The following is a 20236-nucleotide window of genomic DNA, read 5'->3' on the forward strand; positions in this document are numbered from 1 at the left end:
CGGAATCTAACACAAGATGATCTCACAGAGGTGAGGAGTAGAATGGTTACCAGAGGCTGGGGAGAATAGTGAAAGGGAGGTATGGGAGAAGCTGGTCATTAGGTACAAAGTTAGACATGAAAATAAGTTATGGTGTTCTACTACACAGCAGGGTGACTATAGCAAACAATGTATTGTGTATTTCAAGATAGTTAGAAGAAAATATTTGAATGTTGATGTGGTTTGGATCTGTGTCTCCATTAAAGCTCATGTTGAATTATAATCCCCAGTGTTATAGGTGGGGTTTGGTAGGAGGTAACTGGATCACAGGAGTGGATTTCTCATGATCGTTTAGCACCATCCCCTTGGTGCTGGTCTCATGATAGCGAGTGAGTTTTCATGAGATCTGGTTGTTTTAAAGTGTGTAGTGCTCACACCCCCATGACCTGTTGCTCCTGCTCTGGCCATATGACATGACTGCTCCCCCTTTGCCTTCCACCGTGAGTTCAAGTTTTCTGAGGACTACTCGGAATCCAAACAGATTCCAGTATCACGCTTCCAGTACAGCCTGCAGAACTATAAGCCAATTAAACCTCTTTTCTCTATAAATTACCCAGTCTCAGGTATTTCTTTATAGCAATACAAGCATGAACTAATACAAATGTGATCACCACAAATCATAAATGTTAAAAGTGATGAACATGCTAATTACCCCGATTTATTATACAATATATACATGCATTTAAAACCCCCAACGGTACCCCATACATACGTACAATTATTACATGTCAATTATAAATAAAACTTTTGGAAATGATACAAAATATTATACTGTATAAAATGTCTTAGAATGCATTTAACAAGGTGATTTCTACATTTATATACCCTTTTTATTGTCTTAAATATTTTGTGAAACAGAGGGAGATAAATTGATGATACATGAATAGAAAGATAGATGAATAAGTAGATATACAAATCATACATATAGACACATTATATATGCACATGCTACATAAATATGTGAAACATTGAGTCACTGAGATTATTACAAGCTCGAAGAATCTACAATTACATATATTGATTTTAGGGATGAAATTATAAGCCATGTTTCTGAGTTGATAACATACTGCAAACTCTTAGGAAATATATCTTGTTCAAGGGCCACCTCCCCTAACCTTTACATTGTTATTATAGAAAAAATGAGTTAATGCATACAAGTAAGTGTACACTCTATAAAGCACTAAAAATATGTGTATATATACATTTATAAAGTAGAATATTTATGTTTGAAGACACAATTTCTAAGCTTAAAAACCACCACAAAAACATTAATATAGGATTATAGTGCCGATGCTGGATAGACACTAGCAATATCTAAAGATATAATGTGTGTATATATATATATTTATATGGTTGATATATATATAAATATATGATTGATATATTTTGATACATTTCTATTAATCCTCATATTCTAGAATAGACTTTTCGTCTTAACATTGGATATGTTGTATCAAAATTTTAAGAAAGGCTCCCAACAACAATTCCTTCGGAGTGTGAGTAGAATTTGTGAATAACAGGAGATAGCATTCCGCTAATATGCTACATTATGAAGTACAATTGATCGGTAAGATAAAGACAGTATCTAGGTTGCTTGAATCTAACCATTTGAGCCATTTAGGAAACAAAGTTTTTCCTCAACTGATAGTGTGTAGGAAGGCTGAAAAAAGATAAGACTGATTTAACTATAAAGACTCTATGAAATATTTCAGGTTTGAAGATGTAGGCAGCGGTATTTGAGAAGGAATTTAGGCAGTTTCTAAGAGCAGAAAGCAGCTCATAGCTAACAGCAGGAAGAGAACAGAGATATCAGAACTACAGCCACAGAGAATTAAATTCCAGTGGTTGAAATGTGCTTAGACACTGATTCCTTCTTGGAGAATCCAGGTAAGACCCTAAGCAGAGGACCTAGTTAAACCTGTAAGCTTTTGAATTATAAAATTATGAGATTAAAAATGAGTATTGCTTTATTTCACTAAATCTGTAATAATTTGTTATGTAGTAATAGAAGACTGACACATGCTCATTATAAAAATATCATTGGCTCTCTAAGATATTACTAGATCATACACATTTAATTAAGAAAGACAATAAGAGATTAATTAAAGAGATGTTAACGCAGAAGACAAGTATTGCTGGTTGCCCAGTCATGATTTAGATTTTAACGTATGATGATAGAGTAAATGCATTAGATATCAATATTTGTATAAGCCACTACAGACTATAAAATGCTCAACAAAATATTATAGAATTAGAAATTATACTTTGCTTATTAAACCATCACTTTTCAGGAAAACTTCCGTCGATATTCTCCTTAAGTCAGACAGTGAAATAATCAGATCATAGGAATCCAAGTTATGGAAGGCTCCCATCCCAGCTCCAGTGCCTCTATAATTTATCATTGTGTAAGATCGGTTAGAAGCTTTCAGTCAAACTACTAATATTTTTGTAGCTTACCTTTTATAGTAGCTGATATTTAACAAAATTATTTCTTAAGACAAAAAATAGTGAAGACGTTTTAAAAAGAGCTAAACAAGAGCAACATGTTTAAATGCCTCTCTATATAGTACTAGTATTCGTTTACTAATGGGGTAAGATCATGAGTTTAATAAAAATGTACTATCTCAGATATATCAATATGTTTATAAGTTTAAAAAAGCATATAGCTTTGTTTAAAATATTTTGTGTATGAGCAAACAATAAGTTTAAAATGAGAGAAAGACATGTAAAGTTTTGCAAATGATTTAACAAAAGTTACAGGAATGAAACGGAATTCAGGATTGCAGCTGATTCTCACAGATAAATGTTTAGACTTACCTTTTTCCCCTATCAGTCAATAAGTTACAACTACATGAAAAAAAAAACAAATATTTTATTAAAGTGTAAAATCAATTGATTACTTTTAAAACTCCTTGCTAGATTTAGTCAGTAATAATAAGTGAAAGTAAATATTAATCTTAGAATTTTAGAGAACATAAAACACAGGTGTCTCCTTTTGTTTTATCCCTTTAATTCCAAGTGCTCTTGGCTTCTTTATGATGTCACCTTTCAACATCACCAATTTGAACTTACAATACTTAAGTCCTGGCAAGTCATAGGTGGGGAAAATGTCTCTCCCAAGATTGTAAGTCACATTTTCTGTTTTAAAATAACTGAAATACTCGTTAGCTTTACATTTAATTTATTCAGTGTGAAGAGATGTTAATTATATTATTATTGTGCCATTCATAAGCAAAAGATAATGTGTTTAAGCAGACAAAGATTCTCAAGAGACATAATAGATTTTTTTTTTTTATTTAAGATATTGTTAGTGCATGCATTTCAGTAAAATAGATATCTGGCTTTGAATAAGTCTTTTTTGTTTGTTTTTTTACTGTTAGTCTTACTTGATTTTTTTGTCACATTGCATTTTGGGTGATATAAAATAAAATAATTCATGATTTTCAGTCAGGGAACCCCTTGGAAATTTCTGTGAATAATTTTTGTGTATGTAATAGTGACTGAGGAATGTGACTGAATTTTAGAGGAAGCATATATCACAGTATTAACCTTTAGTAAAAATGGGACAGCTCTATCCAAATACGACCAGCTGAATACTAATTGTATCCCTCTTGCAAAATATTGAGTATGTGAAAGTATTCTGTAATGTAAAGTAGATAATCCAGACATGAGAAGTAAGTTATATGACATGAGAAGTAAGTTATATGACAGTAGCTTACTTACGCTTAATTTATTCTGTCAAAATAAAGTAGGTAAAGAACACATTTCAATTCTGTAAACCTTTTTACAGAGGACATGCAACAAAGGTGAAGGAATGGAGTTTTGCAATATAAAGTATGGGTGGGCCTTCATTTAGCAGTATTGTTAAAGGAAAGATAAAACATGAATACTGAAAATAAAATAGGCTTTCCATAGATGCTGGTGCCTAGTTATAAAACAATCATTAAAGTATAATTTTTGGTAAAGGTTTAAATGCATTTGTCATGATTACTTTAGAAGCTGAGTAACTTGATGCCTACTATGCAGTAATCTGTGTTCTGGCACCTAATATGGCAGAATTATACTATATTTTAATTACTTTAAAATATACACTGTATTTTAATTACTTTAAAATATATAAGCACTGTAAAATACCAATGGCATTATTGTTATCATGAGCATCAAATAGTTTTCAGAGAACTTGACCACAATGGTTAAAAACCTCTTTTTGGTCTTATGGTTATTTTTTTTATGGTGTTATTCTAGTGTAATCCCAAAACATTCTTGTTTTTGTAGGAGGAAACTAATAGAATTCATAATCAAATGGCATCACCATTAACCACAAGTACACATAAAAAATCTTAATAACAAATTAGCATGTTTCTTTGGGTTCAAGTGACAGCTCCCAATTCATTTAACACACAAAATTTAAGATGCAGAAAATTAATTTTCAGCTCCATTTGTCTTTTCACTAAATTCTTCTAAGAATGGCAGAGCCTTAGTTTTGGACTTAACATTTCTGTGCCTATGGCTATCAACTTGTATCTGATAAAGAAAATTTTTCTGTTTGAACTCAGTTTTTCCCTTCCCACTTATTCCTTCTCTAATACCTTTGCTCTATCCATACCTGAGCTACACCATTTAATAGTTTCATCTCTTCTAGCCTTGGCCTCAAATTTAGGTTGTGTTAGTCAACTCAGCCCGTTTCTAAAGTTGAATAGAACTAAGATTTCTGAAACAAGTAGGAGAGGATATCACAAATATTTGGTGTGAGATAGGTTATCTACAAATATGAACATTTAAAATTCCAGTATTAGCTTCCTGATCTCATATCTAATGCATATTTTACATTTTTCTCTCTATTGAGTAGCATTACTAAACTCATCTCTTCCTATCCGGGTCTAGAGATTCACCTTGATGTAGAGAAGGGTTTATCAATCTTGGCACTACTCACATTGTAGTATAGAACACTTTTTGTTGGAATAGAGGATTAGAGGGTCCTGGGGGTAGGGGAGATCCAGCATTCTGTCCATAGTAAGATGCATTATAATATGTTTACCAGTATCCTTGATCTCTACCATCTAGATGCCAGTATCATCACACACACATACAGACAACTGTGACAGCCAAAATGTCTTCAGACATTGCAAAATGTTCTCTGGGTGAGGAGTTCAAAACAAACCCATGCTAAGAAACACTGCTTCAGAAAATGCTAGAGAACGATAGAGAATCTTACTACACACAGAGCCATTCCTCAGCAAGACAATAATCCTGGGGCAGTTGACTTTGCCTTTACACAGAGACTCCTCTAGCAAATACAAGAAGAGTGGCTCAGGCTGTAGTCAGTTCCTAGAAAACTTTCTACCATGTCTTTTATGGTCTCATTTTCCCTGCAGCTGATGCAGATTCCAAAAATCTAGTCTACTGGCAAGATATCTGGCAATATGCATACAAACAGGAGGTCTATGAACAACTCACATGTAACTGGGGGAGATATAACATTTAAATACTTTGACTTTGAATCCACTATGCATTTTTAAAACACATCTAAGCAGAGATGCAGTTACAGGCAAGAGTAAAGATGAGTGTATTTTGTATTTAGATTAAAATGTAATTCAGACTAAAAGGAAAAATACTCAGAAAAACAAACTTGGTTAAATGTTTACCCCTTAAAAAAAAACTTTTTTTTATACTGGTAGGATAGAAATAGCTTTTTCTCTTAATAAATAAGGTTCCCCATGTCTCTTGCATCTCTACCTTTTATTTAAGAAAACTTAATCCTAGTTTTCTAAATTGCAAATACATTATATTCGACATGGTTGACAATGGGAAACCTTCTTTACCTCAGAACACGCAGTTACTGAAAATGATTTTGAAGCGATTGAATATATAAGCTTGAAATGAAGGTGGAATTTTAGTTTCTACATTCCATTTAATCTTGGTAAATATGAGGCACTAATTACTATGTTTCCTTGTATACATCCAGACACTTTAATTTAAGCATTAGTCCTATTAAACAACAGCAACAACCATTTGACTTCATAATCACATTTTTCCCTCTTCGTAGGTTAAGTCATTAAATTAGATCTTAGGGATTTAATTTAAAATTGTGAAAATACATTTACATTCATATAAAATATCTCAAAATAAAAAAATAAAATAAGGGATCCACTAACAGTTTATTTTTTAATATGACAGTCTGTTGGGGTTTTTCAATAAGAATGTCAAAAATTGAATGCAAATGCACCCTGACCTACATAATTACTTGACTATACCAGAGACGGAAGGAAAGAGATGCTCTCACCAGCACAGCCAGACTTAAAGAAAGAGTGGGAAAATGCTATCAAATCCAGAAGATCAAATTGCTCTAATTGCTTATCACACACATTTACATAGTGAGTAGGGGCAAGAATATTTGGTTTATTGCTGTTTTGGTTCTTATAAATGAATCTCACTAAAAATGCAAGAGGTTAGAATTTATTGAACTGTCACTAATTCTAAACTCATAAACACTAAGAAATATATAGAAAACGTTGGTCACACAAAAAAGATACATTATGACGGATTCCAGTCAATCCAACTTGCTTTTCTCCAACCAATGGCTGTCCAGTTACCACACAGAGTCTTGCTTATTTTTGAAATGAATAAAATAAAATTGTACTGTGTATGTGCTGGTATTTCTGGACTTTTTCTTTCAATATAATATTTCTTTGTATTCATTAAAGTTTCCATATTGCACATATAAGTAATTGATTCCTTTAGATTGCTGAGAAGTATTCCATTACATTTATATAGCACACTTAGTTTATCCATTCCTTCATTGATGGACACCTTTTAGTTTGAGGGTATTGTGAATAAAATTGCTATGAACATTTTTGTCTGTGTCTTTCTGTGGACTTTTACTTTTGTTTTCCTCCTTTTCTTTATTTCCTAGAGGAAAAGTTTTAGTTCACTTATGCAGCTTTTATATGTATTTTAATAACTTGTTTCTGTATAATTTGCTTTTGTGTTATTTCAAGTTTTAATTAATTTTCCTGAATTTTATCTAATTTTCCTGGTATATAGAAATATACTTCATTTAAACTATTTATCATATAATCATTAAACAAGTATAATTCATTAAACTCTGTATCACATAAACGTATTACATTTGATTGGCAGCTTTAACAATGATTATTATAGATGCCACTGGATATCATATTTACCCAATTGTGTCCCCTACAATTAAAGACAATTTCACTTCTTCCTTTTCAATTTTAGTGCTTTCATTGTTTTATGAAACAAAATACAATCTGGATTTAAATGAATATATATAGTAGCTTTATCTTTGCCTTATTTTTGATTTTTAAGGAAAGACAGTCAATATTCCTCCATTAAGTTTGATTTTAAAAATAGGCATTATCTAGATGTATTCTATCCATCTGTGGACTATGTTCTCTACTGCTAGTTTTCTCAGAATTTTAAATTATGAATGCATATAACTACTTTCTTTCAAAAATTATTCTGCACATACTGAAATGATCAGGTGATTTTTTTTACTTATTTTGTCAATTGGAATGATTGCATTGGTTGATTTTAGGTTAAACCGACCTCATATTCTGGAAAGTAAACCAGATGATCATGATGTATTAGCAATTTTATATGTTTGTCAGTATGATTTTTTAAATTTTAAGAAATTATGTGCCCATATTAATGAGGGATATTCATCTGTAATATGCATTTTTAGTATTGACCTCAACAGGATTTGGGTTATTTATATTAGCCTCAAAAATGAGTTGGAACATATAGTCCTCCTCTACTTCTTTTCTTATACTATTTTCCTAGTTTCAATGGAGAGATTTAAAACATTGATTTTAAACATTTTTTATAATATAAAATATTAAAACTGTAAGTTATTCTCTATGAACTTTTAAGCAGTATTCTATAATTTTCATATATTATCTTATTGTTAAGTTGCTTCTTTTTAAATAGGTTTTCATTGTGGTCCTTTTGGGCCACTGATTCTTTAAAAGGAGCTGTTTATTTTTCAAATGTTTATATATTTTCTAGATAATTTTATTATTGATTTCAAATTCAATTGCTGGGTGATTAAAGAATATGTCCTAGAAATTAAAGAAGAAATTAACAGATCATTCTAATGTACTGTTTTGAAAATCTCAGTTTTAGAAATGTTTCATGAACTTGAAATCTTTCCTCTTTGAGAGCTTTTGGAATAATGCAGTTAGTTCATAATCATCGTTGGACATCAACCTTTCTTCAGTAGTATATAAATGTACTTTGACTGGATCTGAATTTAGAGATTCAGATATGGTGGGGCAAGTAATTTAGTTGCATGTACTCAGTTTAAGATGATAGGCTAGATAACTTATTGGTGAAAACATATTAAATATTATTCAGCTAATACAAAATTTTATAGCATGGAAAAATGTGCCACGTTTTATGCTGCTAGCTTCATTCTTTAGTCAAGGTATCAAAACACTGCTTTTCTATGTGTAAACCTTAGGTTTTACACACTGTCAAATAAACACCACGTGTGTGTTTGTGTATGAGCACATAAGCCTCAAACTCACTCATGAACAACCATGGCTCTGTATCCAAAATATAATGAAACAATGTAAAGTAATATTTCTCTAATAGATCTTAGGATTTGTCTTCATCACCAATAAATAAAAATTGGATTGTAAAACACTCCTTCATGGGAACAACCATGTTTAGATAGTAGTAAAACAAATGGGAACCTATAAATGGAAAACAATTTGCAATATGTTTTTTTTCAGATTTTCTTTTAAAAGTAATAAAATTCCTTATGCACACTGACATATACACATGCACACACAAATTCATGGGTGCACACATATGCCATTTAATAATTTGGATTTGGTGAAGTTTTGAGAATATTTTGAGGATATGCTTTTACATAAGCATGGGGTTTACAAAGTGATACCTTTTTTCAAATTCAATTGCAAGAGAATTTGGAGCATGAACTGGGAAAAATAATTCAACTGTGTTTTTGTAATTTTTTTAAATGTATATTTTCAGATGTGCAATTTGTTTACACACACACATATATAAACAAAGTGTACATCTGAAAATATACACACATATATTTGTGATCCATATATGTATATTTAGTTTGTTTGACCAACCATTATTTAGTACTGTTGTAGTTTGAAAACACATTTGCTTATCTCTATTATCCTGAAGATGAAGTCATCTTATATAACAAAAGATATCTGAGATTGTAAAATAGTTCTCTAGTTGTTGGTTGCAAGTACTGAAGTATATTAATGACAATTTAAAACAGTGATTTTATATAAATTAACTAAAACCTTCTTTTTTTATTTTAATAGCCAAAGAGTAAACTTTGGGCCATATGATAATTACATTCCAGGTAAGAAAGCATTCAATATGTATTGCAAAACATGTGTGCTTAATTTCATGGTATTATCCTCCATTCAAAGTGATGAAGCAAACATTGCCATGAAATAAAATTGATAATTACCTTTCTTACAGGCATAGTGAACATCTTTTGCATATATTTTGCTTTGTTTTGAATCCAAAGAAGTTTAAGTAAATATTTTCAGTATATGAAAGCCGGAAATAGTTACATGTTAGAATTCATACAATCAGATAATCTTACAGTTGAAAAGCAATGTAGAAATTGGATAAATAACTTCTTGTTATTTAGAAATTTCCTATAAGTCAGGAATTTCTTCTACAACATTCCTGATAGATTATATCCAGCTTATAAGTGGCCCCAAATTTCTTTACTAGACAAGGCAAAGGCATTTGATTTTGAATAACTTCAAATATCAAGTACTTTCCCCTCAGATACTGAGTTTAAATATAATTTTCTTCTGTACATTTTTCCCATTGATCCGATTTTCTTTAGAAAACTCATAGAAATGTCTATTATTTCCACACATTAATGCTGCATGTATCTAAATACAATGATGAAATCTCTCCTTGGTCTCATTGGTAAATTAAATATCTTAATCATTTCTATTATAGTTTACAGATTACTTCACCCACCCAGTCACCATTCTGTAGACTTTTTGTCAATTTCCATTACAAAATATGTTACCTATAAAATGTCATTCTTGGGTGTATAGAATTTACTTTTTTTTTTTTTTTTCCTGGACTCGGAGTCTCGCTCTGTCGCCCAGGCTGGAGCGCAGTGGCGTGATCTCGGGTCACTGCAAGCTCCGCCTCCCAGGTTCATGCCATTCTCCTGCCTCAGCCTCCCGAGTAGTTTGGGACTACAGGCGCCCGCCACCACTCAGCTAATTTTTTGTATTTTTAGTAGAGACAGGGTTTCACCGTGTTAGCCAGAATGGTCTCTATCTCCTGACCTCGTGATCCGCCCGCCTCAACCTCCCAAAGTGCTGGGATTACAGGCGTGAGCCACCATGCCCGGCCCATGCCCCTCCTGTATTTTGGAAAGTTATTACTAATAAAGGAGCTCTTAAGCCTTAGCACTTAGATTAAATCATATATTTACTGAATATTTATGCCGCCACTGTGCTAAGTACTGTGGGAGCTACAGAAGCAGTTAACTTATTTTCTGTTATTAATAAAATTGTATGCTAACGAAAAGCATAAAGCAAATACCTGGACTGGAAGAGACAGATTTAAAAGGAAGCAGTAAAACTGAATCTTTCCATTTATATTATAACTATGTTAGTTTTGCAATGACTACTTAACACAGTTATCTGTGAAACTGCTCAAAATAGAAAAATCAATGTTTATTTCCTCATATTGATAACAGAAAATTGCAAACATTACCAAACAAATGAAGTCATAATTTGAATCACTTCTTTATTCATTTACATGATATATGTTGCACGTAATGCCATTTCAGCTCTGATGAAATTCTATTCACTCCAAAATGTGTGTTTTGTCTTCCTTATTTTAGTCAGTGAATTAAGCAAAAAATCATGGAATCAGCAACACTTTGCCCTGTTATTTCCCAAACCACAACGGCCAGGAACCAAAAGGAGATCAAAACCTTCTCAAATACGGGACAATACGGTTCCTGTAAGCATTGGAAAGATTATATAATTATCAGTAATAAGTAATAACTTAGTAATAATTATAACCACAGTAATTATAATTAGTCTTAAGTAATCACTGAGTAGTAAGCTTGTGAAATCGTGTATAGTTGTATGTGTTATAGATCAAAGCTGACCAACAAGTTTCTGCAATGATGTGAATATTTATCTCTGAGTCCAATGAGGCTGTTAAATACTTGAAATGAGGCTAGTGCAACTGAGGAATTGAATTTTACATTTAAATCACATTGAATTAAAGTAAATTCACATGTGGCTATGAAATGTCCTATTGAACAGCACAGTTAGAGATGATTCAACATCTACCACTTCAAGAAAGTAGATATGTTTTATTTGCATTTTACTGTATACAGTTGCCCCCTTTATTTCACATTAACTATTTTTTCAGCAACCCCATATTATAAAAATTGTTTCCAAGAAACACAAAAATATGGAGTTCCTGATATTAGAGTTAGTATGAACATTCAGGAAATGTTCTACAGCTGGAGAAACCCCTCATTTGAGTCATGGGATTATATTATACCTTTAATGCTTCCTCAGTTATGTAATATGGAATTCAGGATTCAGAGTATTGGAAAATAAATATTTCCCAATGTTTCTGGAGTCAACATGGGATTTGCATACATTCAAAGAAAAGTTTTCACAAAATAAATGTATCATTAACTTGTTTATTTTTAAAAACGTAACCCATTAATTGTGAACAAAGTTCTTGTTCATTTTTTCCTTACTGAGTTTATTTTTTTCCCATTTTTGTTAATATGTGTACAAAGATTAGCTATTTTTGCCATTGAGTTTTGTACATATTTAATTCGAAGCTGAAAACAAAATGCACAATTTCTCTCAAATTAACATTCCCTGTTATAGAGTTCATCATTTCAGTTACCAATCTGATGATACTCAATTTGTGTCTGCCAAGCAATAGGAGTTTTAGGCTTTTATCTTTATCCATGAGTAGCATTCTAAATTCCAGAGACTCTGAAAATAAAAACAGACTAACATATGTTTCAACCTGAAACTATTAGATATTAGAGAATAGTTTCTGATATACCTAGAAATAGAAGGTGGGCAAGATATTCCAAGAATTCTCAAGAACATAGAGTTTAAAAAGCCTCCTATGATTGTGAAGATACACCATGAATCTACCAATTAGAACCTAAAATCCTGAGGGAACTATGAAGATCCTATAATCTGAAAGTAAGCTCCAAATGAGGCATGATTATTCACTAGTTTAAAAAAGGGATGAAATTTAAATAAATAAATAAATAAAGGATGAAATCTCAAACTTCCCCATTTTTTAAGAAAAGCTAAAATCTTTTTACAGTTGAAGTTAAAATATATTTGGGATATGCTAATAAAAACTGTGTTATTCACCCACAAGTTGTTCATCATTATTGTAACCAATCTTTCAGATAATTGATGAAGAACAATTTAGAGGAGGTCATAGACAACCATTATGGATGTACCGTTCTTTAATGAGAATTTCTGAGAGACCATCCGTTTATTTAGCTGCCAGGAGGCAGCCTCTCAAACCAACTCATGCTGCCAAGGTGGATTCTAAAGCCACAGGTGGAGAGAACTTACTGTTTGTGTATTATCTCTGTAATTTTCTGATTAGGTTTCTATTAGAATTTTATCAAGTTTGGATTTTCTCATTTTAAGAAATATTTAAATATTTATCCCCAGAGATTGGTAAAAAAGGTGAAGACAAGACAACACAGAAGGGCACAACAGATTCAGAATCAGAATTAAAACAAGGAAAAAAAGATTCAAAGGAAGGCAAGGATGAAGAGAAAGGAAAAGATGAAAAGCTAGTTGCAAAGAAAGATAGCAAAAAGGGTAAAAAGGCTGCAGAGAAGGGCAAAGACTCAGCTACAGAATCTGAAGATGAAAAAGGAGGTGCAAAGAAAGATGACAAAAAAGATAAAAAGGATTCAAAGAAAGGCAAAGACTCAGCAACAGAATCTGAAGATGAAAAAGGAGGTGCAAAGAAAGATAGCACAAAAGATAAAAAGGATTCAAAGAAAGGCAAAGACTCAGCAACAGAATCTGAAGATGAAAAAGGAGGTACAAAGAAAGATAGCAAAAAAGGCAAAAAGGATTCAAAGAAGGTCAAGGATTCAGGCACAGAATTAGAAGCTGTAAAAGCAGATGAAAAAAAGGATGAGGATGGAAAAAAAGATGCAAACAAAGGTGATGAATCGAAGGAGGCCAAGAAGGATTCCAAGAAAGATGCAAAGGAGAGTAAAAAAGGTAAGAAAGATAAGAAGCCCAGTAGTACGGACAGTGACTCAAAGGATGATGTCAAGAAAGAGTCTAAGAAGGATGCCAAGAAAGATGCCAAGAAAGTTACTGACAAAGAATCTGCTGAGTCAAAGAAGGATGAAAAGAAAGATGCAAAGAAGGATGCAAAGAAAGAAGAAAAGAAGGATGCAAAGAAGGATGCAAAGAAGAAGGGCAAGTAGGTCTTGGATTAGAATTCGCACTGCAAGAATAATTCAAAAGCATATCTGATGAAACAATAGTGGTAGTCTGCAACTGAATTTGTGAGAAAACAAGAGGGTTCAAAGAATTAAATAATTTTTAAAAGGTAATAAAGAAGGATACAAAGGAGAACTCAGAAGAGATTTATAAAAATGTATAAGAAAGATGTCAAGAAAAATTAAGGTGGGATCCATTGAAAGACTTGAAGAATATATATATACTTAAATTTGGGGATATGAAGGATTCAATGAATGATCTCTAGAAAGATTTAAAGAATATTCAGATAAGGATGTTGAAGATAATGACATTAAATCTATGGAGACACACACACAGTTCAATGAAGGCTTAAAAAATCCAAGGAGACAGATGTTGTATCTATAAATTTAAAATAATCTCGAGCTGCATCCACAGATTTAAATAAATATAGGAGCCATGAAATGAAGTTAAACAGCTTGTAGAAAGTTTCCTCTCAAGTAAATGTAGCATTCCTTTGAAAAAAAAAAAAGAAGTAAAAGAAAAGAAAAAAAATGTATTACCGCCTGATGAGCCTACATCTTTCTTCCTGAAGTTTAAACAACCACAATCATGTTTATGGTTGTTGGATGTCCCACTTCCAACCCAAAAGAAACACACTTGGTAAGTCGGTTTTCTTTTCTTTTAAGCCAGATTGAATTAATTCTTGTCTTTTTCATTTTTGTGCATACATAGGAGACGTAATAATAATTGAACCATATTATAACTAGATAAGAGGAATAAGTTCAAAAGATTTATTGTACAGCGTGGTGACTATAGTTAATGACAATATATCATATTCTTGAAAAATGCTAAGAGAATGAACGTCGTGCTTTCATTGCATAAATGATAACCATGTGAGATGATGCTTATGTCAATTAGCAAGATTTCAGGATTCCACAATGTATACACATTTCATGACATCATTTTGTACGTGATAAATATGCTTTTACTGATCAAATTAAAATAAATAAATTTGAAATAATAAAAATCAAACCAATGTAAAGGTTCAAATTGACACTATTCTTATATTATCTCTGTAGTTTTCTGATTACATTTCTTTTAGAATTTTATGAAGTTTGGACTTTCTCATTTTAAGAAATATTCGAAGAACATGGAGAGACAACCAAATAAATAAAGCTTTAAAAAGTGTCCATGGAAAGGTTAAGGAAGTCTCTCATTAGAGAGAGGTTACTAGCTTATGATAGATTATATTATTACCAATTAAGCATCCAAAGTTTAAAAACAGAAAATAGCAACCAATTTATTTTGACTGAAAGAAGGATGAAAATCAAAATTGTCTATTACTGACAAGAACAAATTTAAATGAGGCATATGAAAGAGCTACTTGATAAATGGCTAAATACTTCACAAAACTAAATTAACCAGAATTTAACAGAGTGTAACAGAGTAAGAATATATACATAATATTTATTTAGATGTAGAAACAATTAACTTGCTGTCTTTAAAACTATATTATTAAACTCTGTTGTGACCCGTAAGTCCTATTGATTTGAGGAAAAATAAAAAGCAATGTTAAGCAAAATACAATATCCTTGAACTTCTCAATTAATGACAATTCATTTATTCTGATTTAACATTTTCTTAAATACACTCAATGTTGTTGCAGAACTTGCTAAATGATTTTCTCTTCTCTTTATTCTTCCTGACATAAACTATGGATGCAACATAAAGCTTCTCTTGGACATTAAAGAAAGGGTCTCCTATTCTGTATGTTCTCAAGAGCTAGCTTCCAAGGAACAATAAGGAATAATTGCTTTTCTTTAACATTCAGCATTAGGTCCTGTCCCTCTTGCATCAACTACTAAGAGTCAGTGGTTATTGTAACTCATGGTCTGCCAAGTGATCACGCCTTGTAAGTCTGGGTCAGCTATAATGGCAGAGAGCTTCAAATCCTGGCCCTTTGTTCCCTCCCCCTCCCTCAAGGAACCTGCTCATCATCTTCCTCTGCTTATAGTAAAATTATGTGTTCAGATTGCTGAACTTTTCTGGAAATGTTACCATCTCTCTGAGGATTTAGGAAATCATTTCAAATCCTCTTTTTCCTCTATAAAAAAAGCCCTTAAGATTATTTTCACCAATAGGATTCAAAAGTCAGGTTTTAGAATGAAATGTAATGTAAAATGACAGAAAAATTGAGCTTCTACTTTTAATATCCTACTGAGGTACACCATCACCGAGAACTTTCATGTAGTTAAATTTAATAGCAGTGTCCTTTTATTCTAGTACCTCTTCATTTACATCTACATTGTTTTCTCAGTTATTCCAATAAAAAACAAAAATGAAAAAAATGACTTTATATACCATTCTTATGCTGTTGAATCTTATATTTAAACCTAGTATTTACTTATTTACTCAGCTCCATATTCCCATATCCAAAAACTTAATTAAGGCATCTAATTGACCAGCTTCCAGGTATCTCAAAATCAACAAATCCCAAAGAGAACAGTTGACATCCCTCCACCAATACCTCTTTCTCCCCAAGTTCTAGCCAATCCATTAAATGACACTGGTATCCGGTCTGTAGCTTAATCCAAAATCAGTGAGTCATCCCTAATTACTCTTTTTTCTTCACCCTGCCTACTAGTAGTAAGTCCTATTCTGTCTACCTACAAAATACTTGAATTGGTATAATTCATTACATTTCTACCACCTCTGCACACTAAAAGTCCAATCAACCGTTATCTCTTACTTGAAAACTCCAAAGCCCTCTACGTGAAGGGGAAGCCCCTGCTTCATATCTCTCCACAACGTCATATCCCATTATCCATATAGAAACCATCATGTTTCTCCCTTGGTCAAAGCTTTCTAGTGTGCTGATGCCGCACTTACCATCAATTTTTCTTTTGCTCTGGCTTATAAATCCATTAATGATCAATCTGCTGACTATTTGTCTGCCCTCATGTGACAACACTATTCCTTTTGTCTTCCAGGCACTTGTTGCACTGGATTTTTAAAAATATTTTACTACATGTAACCTTACAATATAAAGCCTTTACACTTATTCCTTCTCCGTAAAATGCAATTCTCCTAGAACATCGCATTGACTCCTTGAAAATAGTAATTCTCAGCTTACATTTTATATTTCCAGATATTTTTAATAGACTAATTTATTTTTTGATACAGTGTCTCTCTCTGTTGCCCAGGCTGAGGTACATTGGTGTGATCATGGCTCATTGCAGCCTCAACCTCCCTAGGTTCAGGTGATTCTCTCACCTCAGCCTCCCCAGTAACTGGGACTACAAGAGCTCTTCACCATATCCAGATAATTTTTGTATTTTGTAGAGATGGGTTTTTTCCATGTTGCCCAGGCTGGTCTCCAATTCCTGGGCGGCTCAAGCAATCCACCTGCCTCAGCCTCCCCAAGTGCTTGGATTAGAGGGGTGGTACTATCGAAGACTGGGTGTTAATAATTACATCATGGAGAATGGGGTAATCACCTCTTCAAACATTTATCCTTTGTGTTAAAAACAATACAAATATACTCTTGTAGTTATTTTTAAATGTACAATTAAGTTATTGTTGACTATAGTCACTCCAATGTGCTATCAAATAGTAGGTCTTATTCATTGTTTTCTAATTTTTGTGCATTAACTATCCTAATCTCTCCTTCAATTTCCCACTACCTTTTCCAGACTCTGATAACCATCCTTCTACCCTCTACCTCCATGAGTTTGTTTAATTTTTAGATACAACAAATGAGAGAGACATGAAATGTTTCTCCACATCTTTGCTAACACTTTTATCTTTGTAGTAATAGCCAATTTATATATATATATATCTCTCTCTCTCACTTATATATACATACATATATGTACACACATACATATAGGTATATATACACACACATACATATATGTATATATTCAATTTATTACATTATACATGTATATGTATATATACACACGTCAATATAGCAAAATAGAAGATAACATTTAAAATAACCTATATCATTTTCAGTGGCATCAAAAATATGCAATAATTTTATTATCACTAATTGATGTCTACTTATTCCAACTTATTTTCATGAGAAATCAATGCAATTAATCTTAAACAAATAAGAATTACTGAAAAAGGGCACAGAAGTTATAAGTCATATATGAAGTTGGTTATGTACCAAGTGAAAAGTCTTATACAAGATTACTTTATAATCAAGAAAATGCTTATAAAAGCAGTGGCAAAATTCAAAATTATTGCATAATTATAATCATATTCAAGTTATCTCACAAATGCTTAATCCACAAAATATTTTTTAAGTTAAAATCACAGCAGCAGCAAAAATGACTACTATTTATTTACTACTATTTGCTAAACACTTTCCTCATATTATCACTTAATTCTCACAACAATCCTAATACATCTCCATTTAACTGAAACTCAGAAAGTTTAAGTAACAATAAATTTGCACAGATCGTGCAAAATTAGAATTTGAAGCTGAATGAATCTCATATGATATCAACATTTAGACTATGGTTATGTAGTGTAATTGTGGATTCGGGAGAATTTTTCTTTAGCACCACAGGTTCCGTTTCTTTATATCCTATGTATCTTTATTTGCAAAAATGTATAGTTACATTAAAATTACATAAAATTATATTATTTTTTAAAGATCTACTACAGAATTTGAGAAGGCAGTTGTTCTATTCACAATTGCTCACCATCAGCCTCTCCTGCTACTACTGTTTCTACTCTTTATACACTTTGTGTCTGCTCACTAAGTATTGCACATTGCTTAGTAATTTACATTAGTTGTATTTGCAGGAATGTGCTGCATTGAACAAATATGTAAATTAAAAATGTGCATTAGAATTCTAGATCAAGCATTATGTAATAATAAAAAGGGACTAAGAAGGATGTAAAACATTAAACTCAAAGAAAAATGGAAGAATACTAGTGTACACGTAAGAATATTGATTCCAGAAACCATTAGAAAAAATAATAACTAGATATAAGATTATCTGCTAATGATTAGTAATGTTCTCTAACCCCTCCAACATAAGGACTTCCTTGGTATATATGCATTGAGAGTGACAGTTAACACTGAAACATATGTATGTATGAATACATACATGCATGTACACACATACAAATAAAAGACTGCATTTGTGTTATTTTATTTATTATTTTTGCATGAAGAGGACAATATGCATTGTTCTCCATTATTCTCTTTTGTGAATTAAGCTGAGGATTTCTTCCCCCTTCTGTTTGCTTAACTTTTAGAATAACTTTAAAACATAGGTTTTTCAAGTACTAGGGGACATGAAATCGTTATATTTCATAAAAAATGTTTTATATCTAACATTGTCACATAGCTTTGATGGCTAAGTAACTTATTGAATTTTGGTACTTTAGGTTGAGGAACTTAAGCTATTTCTATAGAAAAGGTAATAGTCATTCTGTAATGGTACTTGAAACCTGATGAAACCACATGAGTGACAAAAATGGGGTCCAAGTGAAGCCAAACGATTTTGAAAAATCGGGGAGGGAGGGATGGCTAAGAGGATAAGGCACTATTAATACAATTTCAAAATGGCTCAATTTTGCAAGAGATGGCAAAATCCAAAACCATTGCTCTGTGGGTTTATATAGTAAAGTTTTCTAAAGTTTATTTATGAAATAAACAGAAAAATTTGCCTCCAGAGAAAAAGGTATTAGTCTAAGGGTCATAAACATCCTAAACTTAGATGCAAGTGTTATAGTGATTTGCATTATTTTTTATACAAAGTTTGGCCTATTTAAAAAGTGAGAGACCAGGAAAAATATGAAAGGAATTTTTTAAATGGCATTATTCCATTCTCTTTGCAATATATATATTTGTCAAATCACAAAGTAATAACTTACTAATACTTAGATCATAGATCATCCCCCCCGCCCCCCGGGTCCCTTTTTTTTTTTTTTTTTTTTTTTTTTCCTCTAGTCTCACTCTGTTGCCCTGACTGGAATGCAGTGGCATGATCTCAGGCTTACTGCAACCTCCATCTTCAGGTTCAAGTGATTCTCCTGCCTCAGCCTCTCTGGTAGCTGGGATTACAGGTATGCATCACCACATCCAGCTAATTTGTTATTTGTTTCATTTTTGTTCTGTTTTTTAGAGATGTGGTTTCACCATGTTGGCCAGGCTGTTCTGAAACCTCTGCCCTCAAGTGATCTGCCCACCTCAGCCTCCCAAAGTGCTGGGATTACAGGCATGAGCCACTGTGCCCTGCCGCTAATGCAGGCAAATATATGAGGCAAATATATACAGCCCCTGGCCTCCTTTCAGTCATTTAGTATTTTTATATGATGTTCCTTCAGTTCTATTTTTTAACCATTGGATCAATACCTCATTAGTAGATATACCAGATGAAATAATTCTGGTGTTTTGAACGTACTGAATATGGTCTCTGAAGACACCCAATAATTTCTAAGGGAGCATAGTTCCATTTTAAGCCTCGTATATAGTTTATGACAGTTTTTATAGTTTTTCTTTTTTAAATGATTCCAATGTAAGTTCTTCCCTTAGCATAATCTGAGCCCTAATCCATAATAAAATAAAATTGCTTGTGTAAATAAAGTAAAATATGAATAAAAGTATTGTGGAAAGTATCCAGTGATAATATCTAAATAATGATTGAGTTTTGTTATCAGGCTGAACT

The 20236-nt window shown here is 32.2% G+C and overlaps 1 protein-coding gene across 1 annotated transcript; it reads left to right on the plus strand.

Annotated features, from left to right (window-relative positions):
* The first annotated feature begins 3146 nt into the window (after positions 1-3146).
* On the plus strand, positions 3147-13721 carry CYLC2 (cylicin 2). The gene is made up of 6 exons (XM_073022201.1): positions 3147-3163; positions 9369-9409; positions 10934-11055; positions 12497-12653; positions 12771-13067; positions 13152-13721. The coding sequence occupies exons 1-6, from the start codon at positions 3147-3149 to the stop codon at positions 13547-13549; spliced, it is 1032 nt and encodes a 343-aa protein (XP_072878302.1). The 3' UTR covers positions 13550-13721.
* Positions 13722-20236: the final 6515 nt, after the last annotated feature.

The sequence above is a fragment of the Chlorocebus sabaeus genome, chromosome 12 (assembly GCF_047675955.1).
Source record: "Chlorocebus sabaeus isolate Y175 chromosome 12, mChlSab1.0.hap1, whole genome shotgun sequence".
Lineage (NCBI taxonomy): Eukaryota > Metazoa > Chordata > Mammalia > Primates > Cercopithecidae > Chlorocebus > Chlorocebus sabaeus.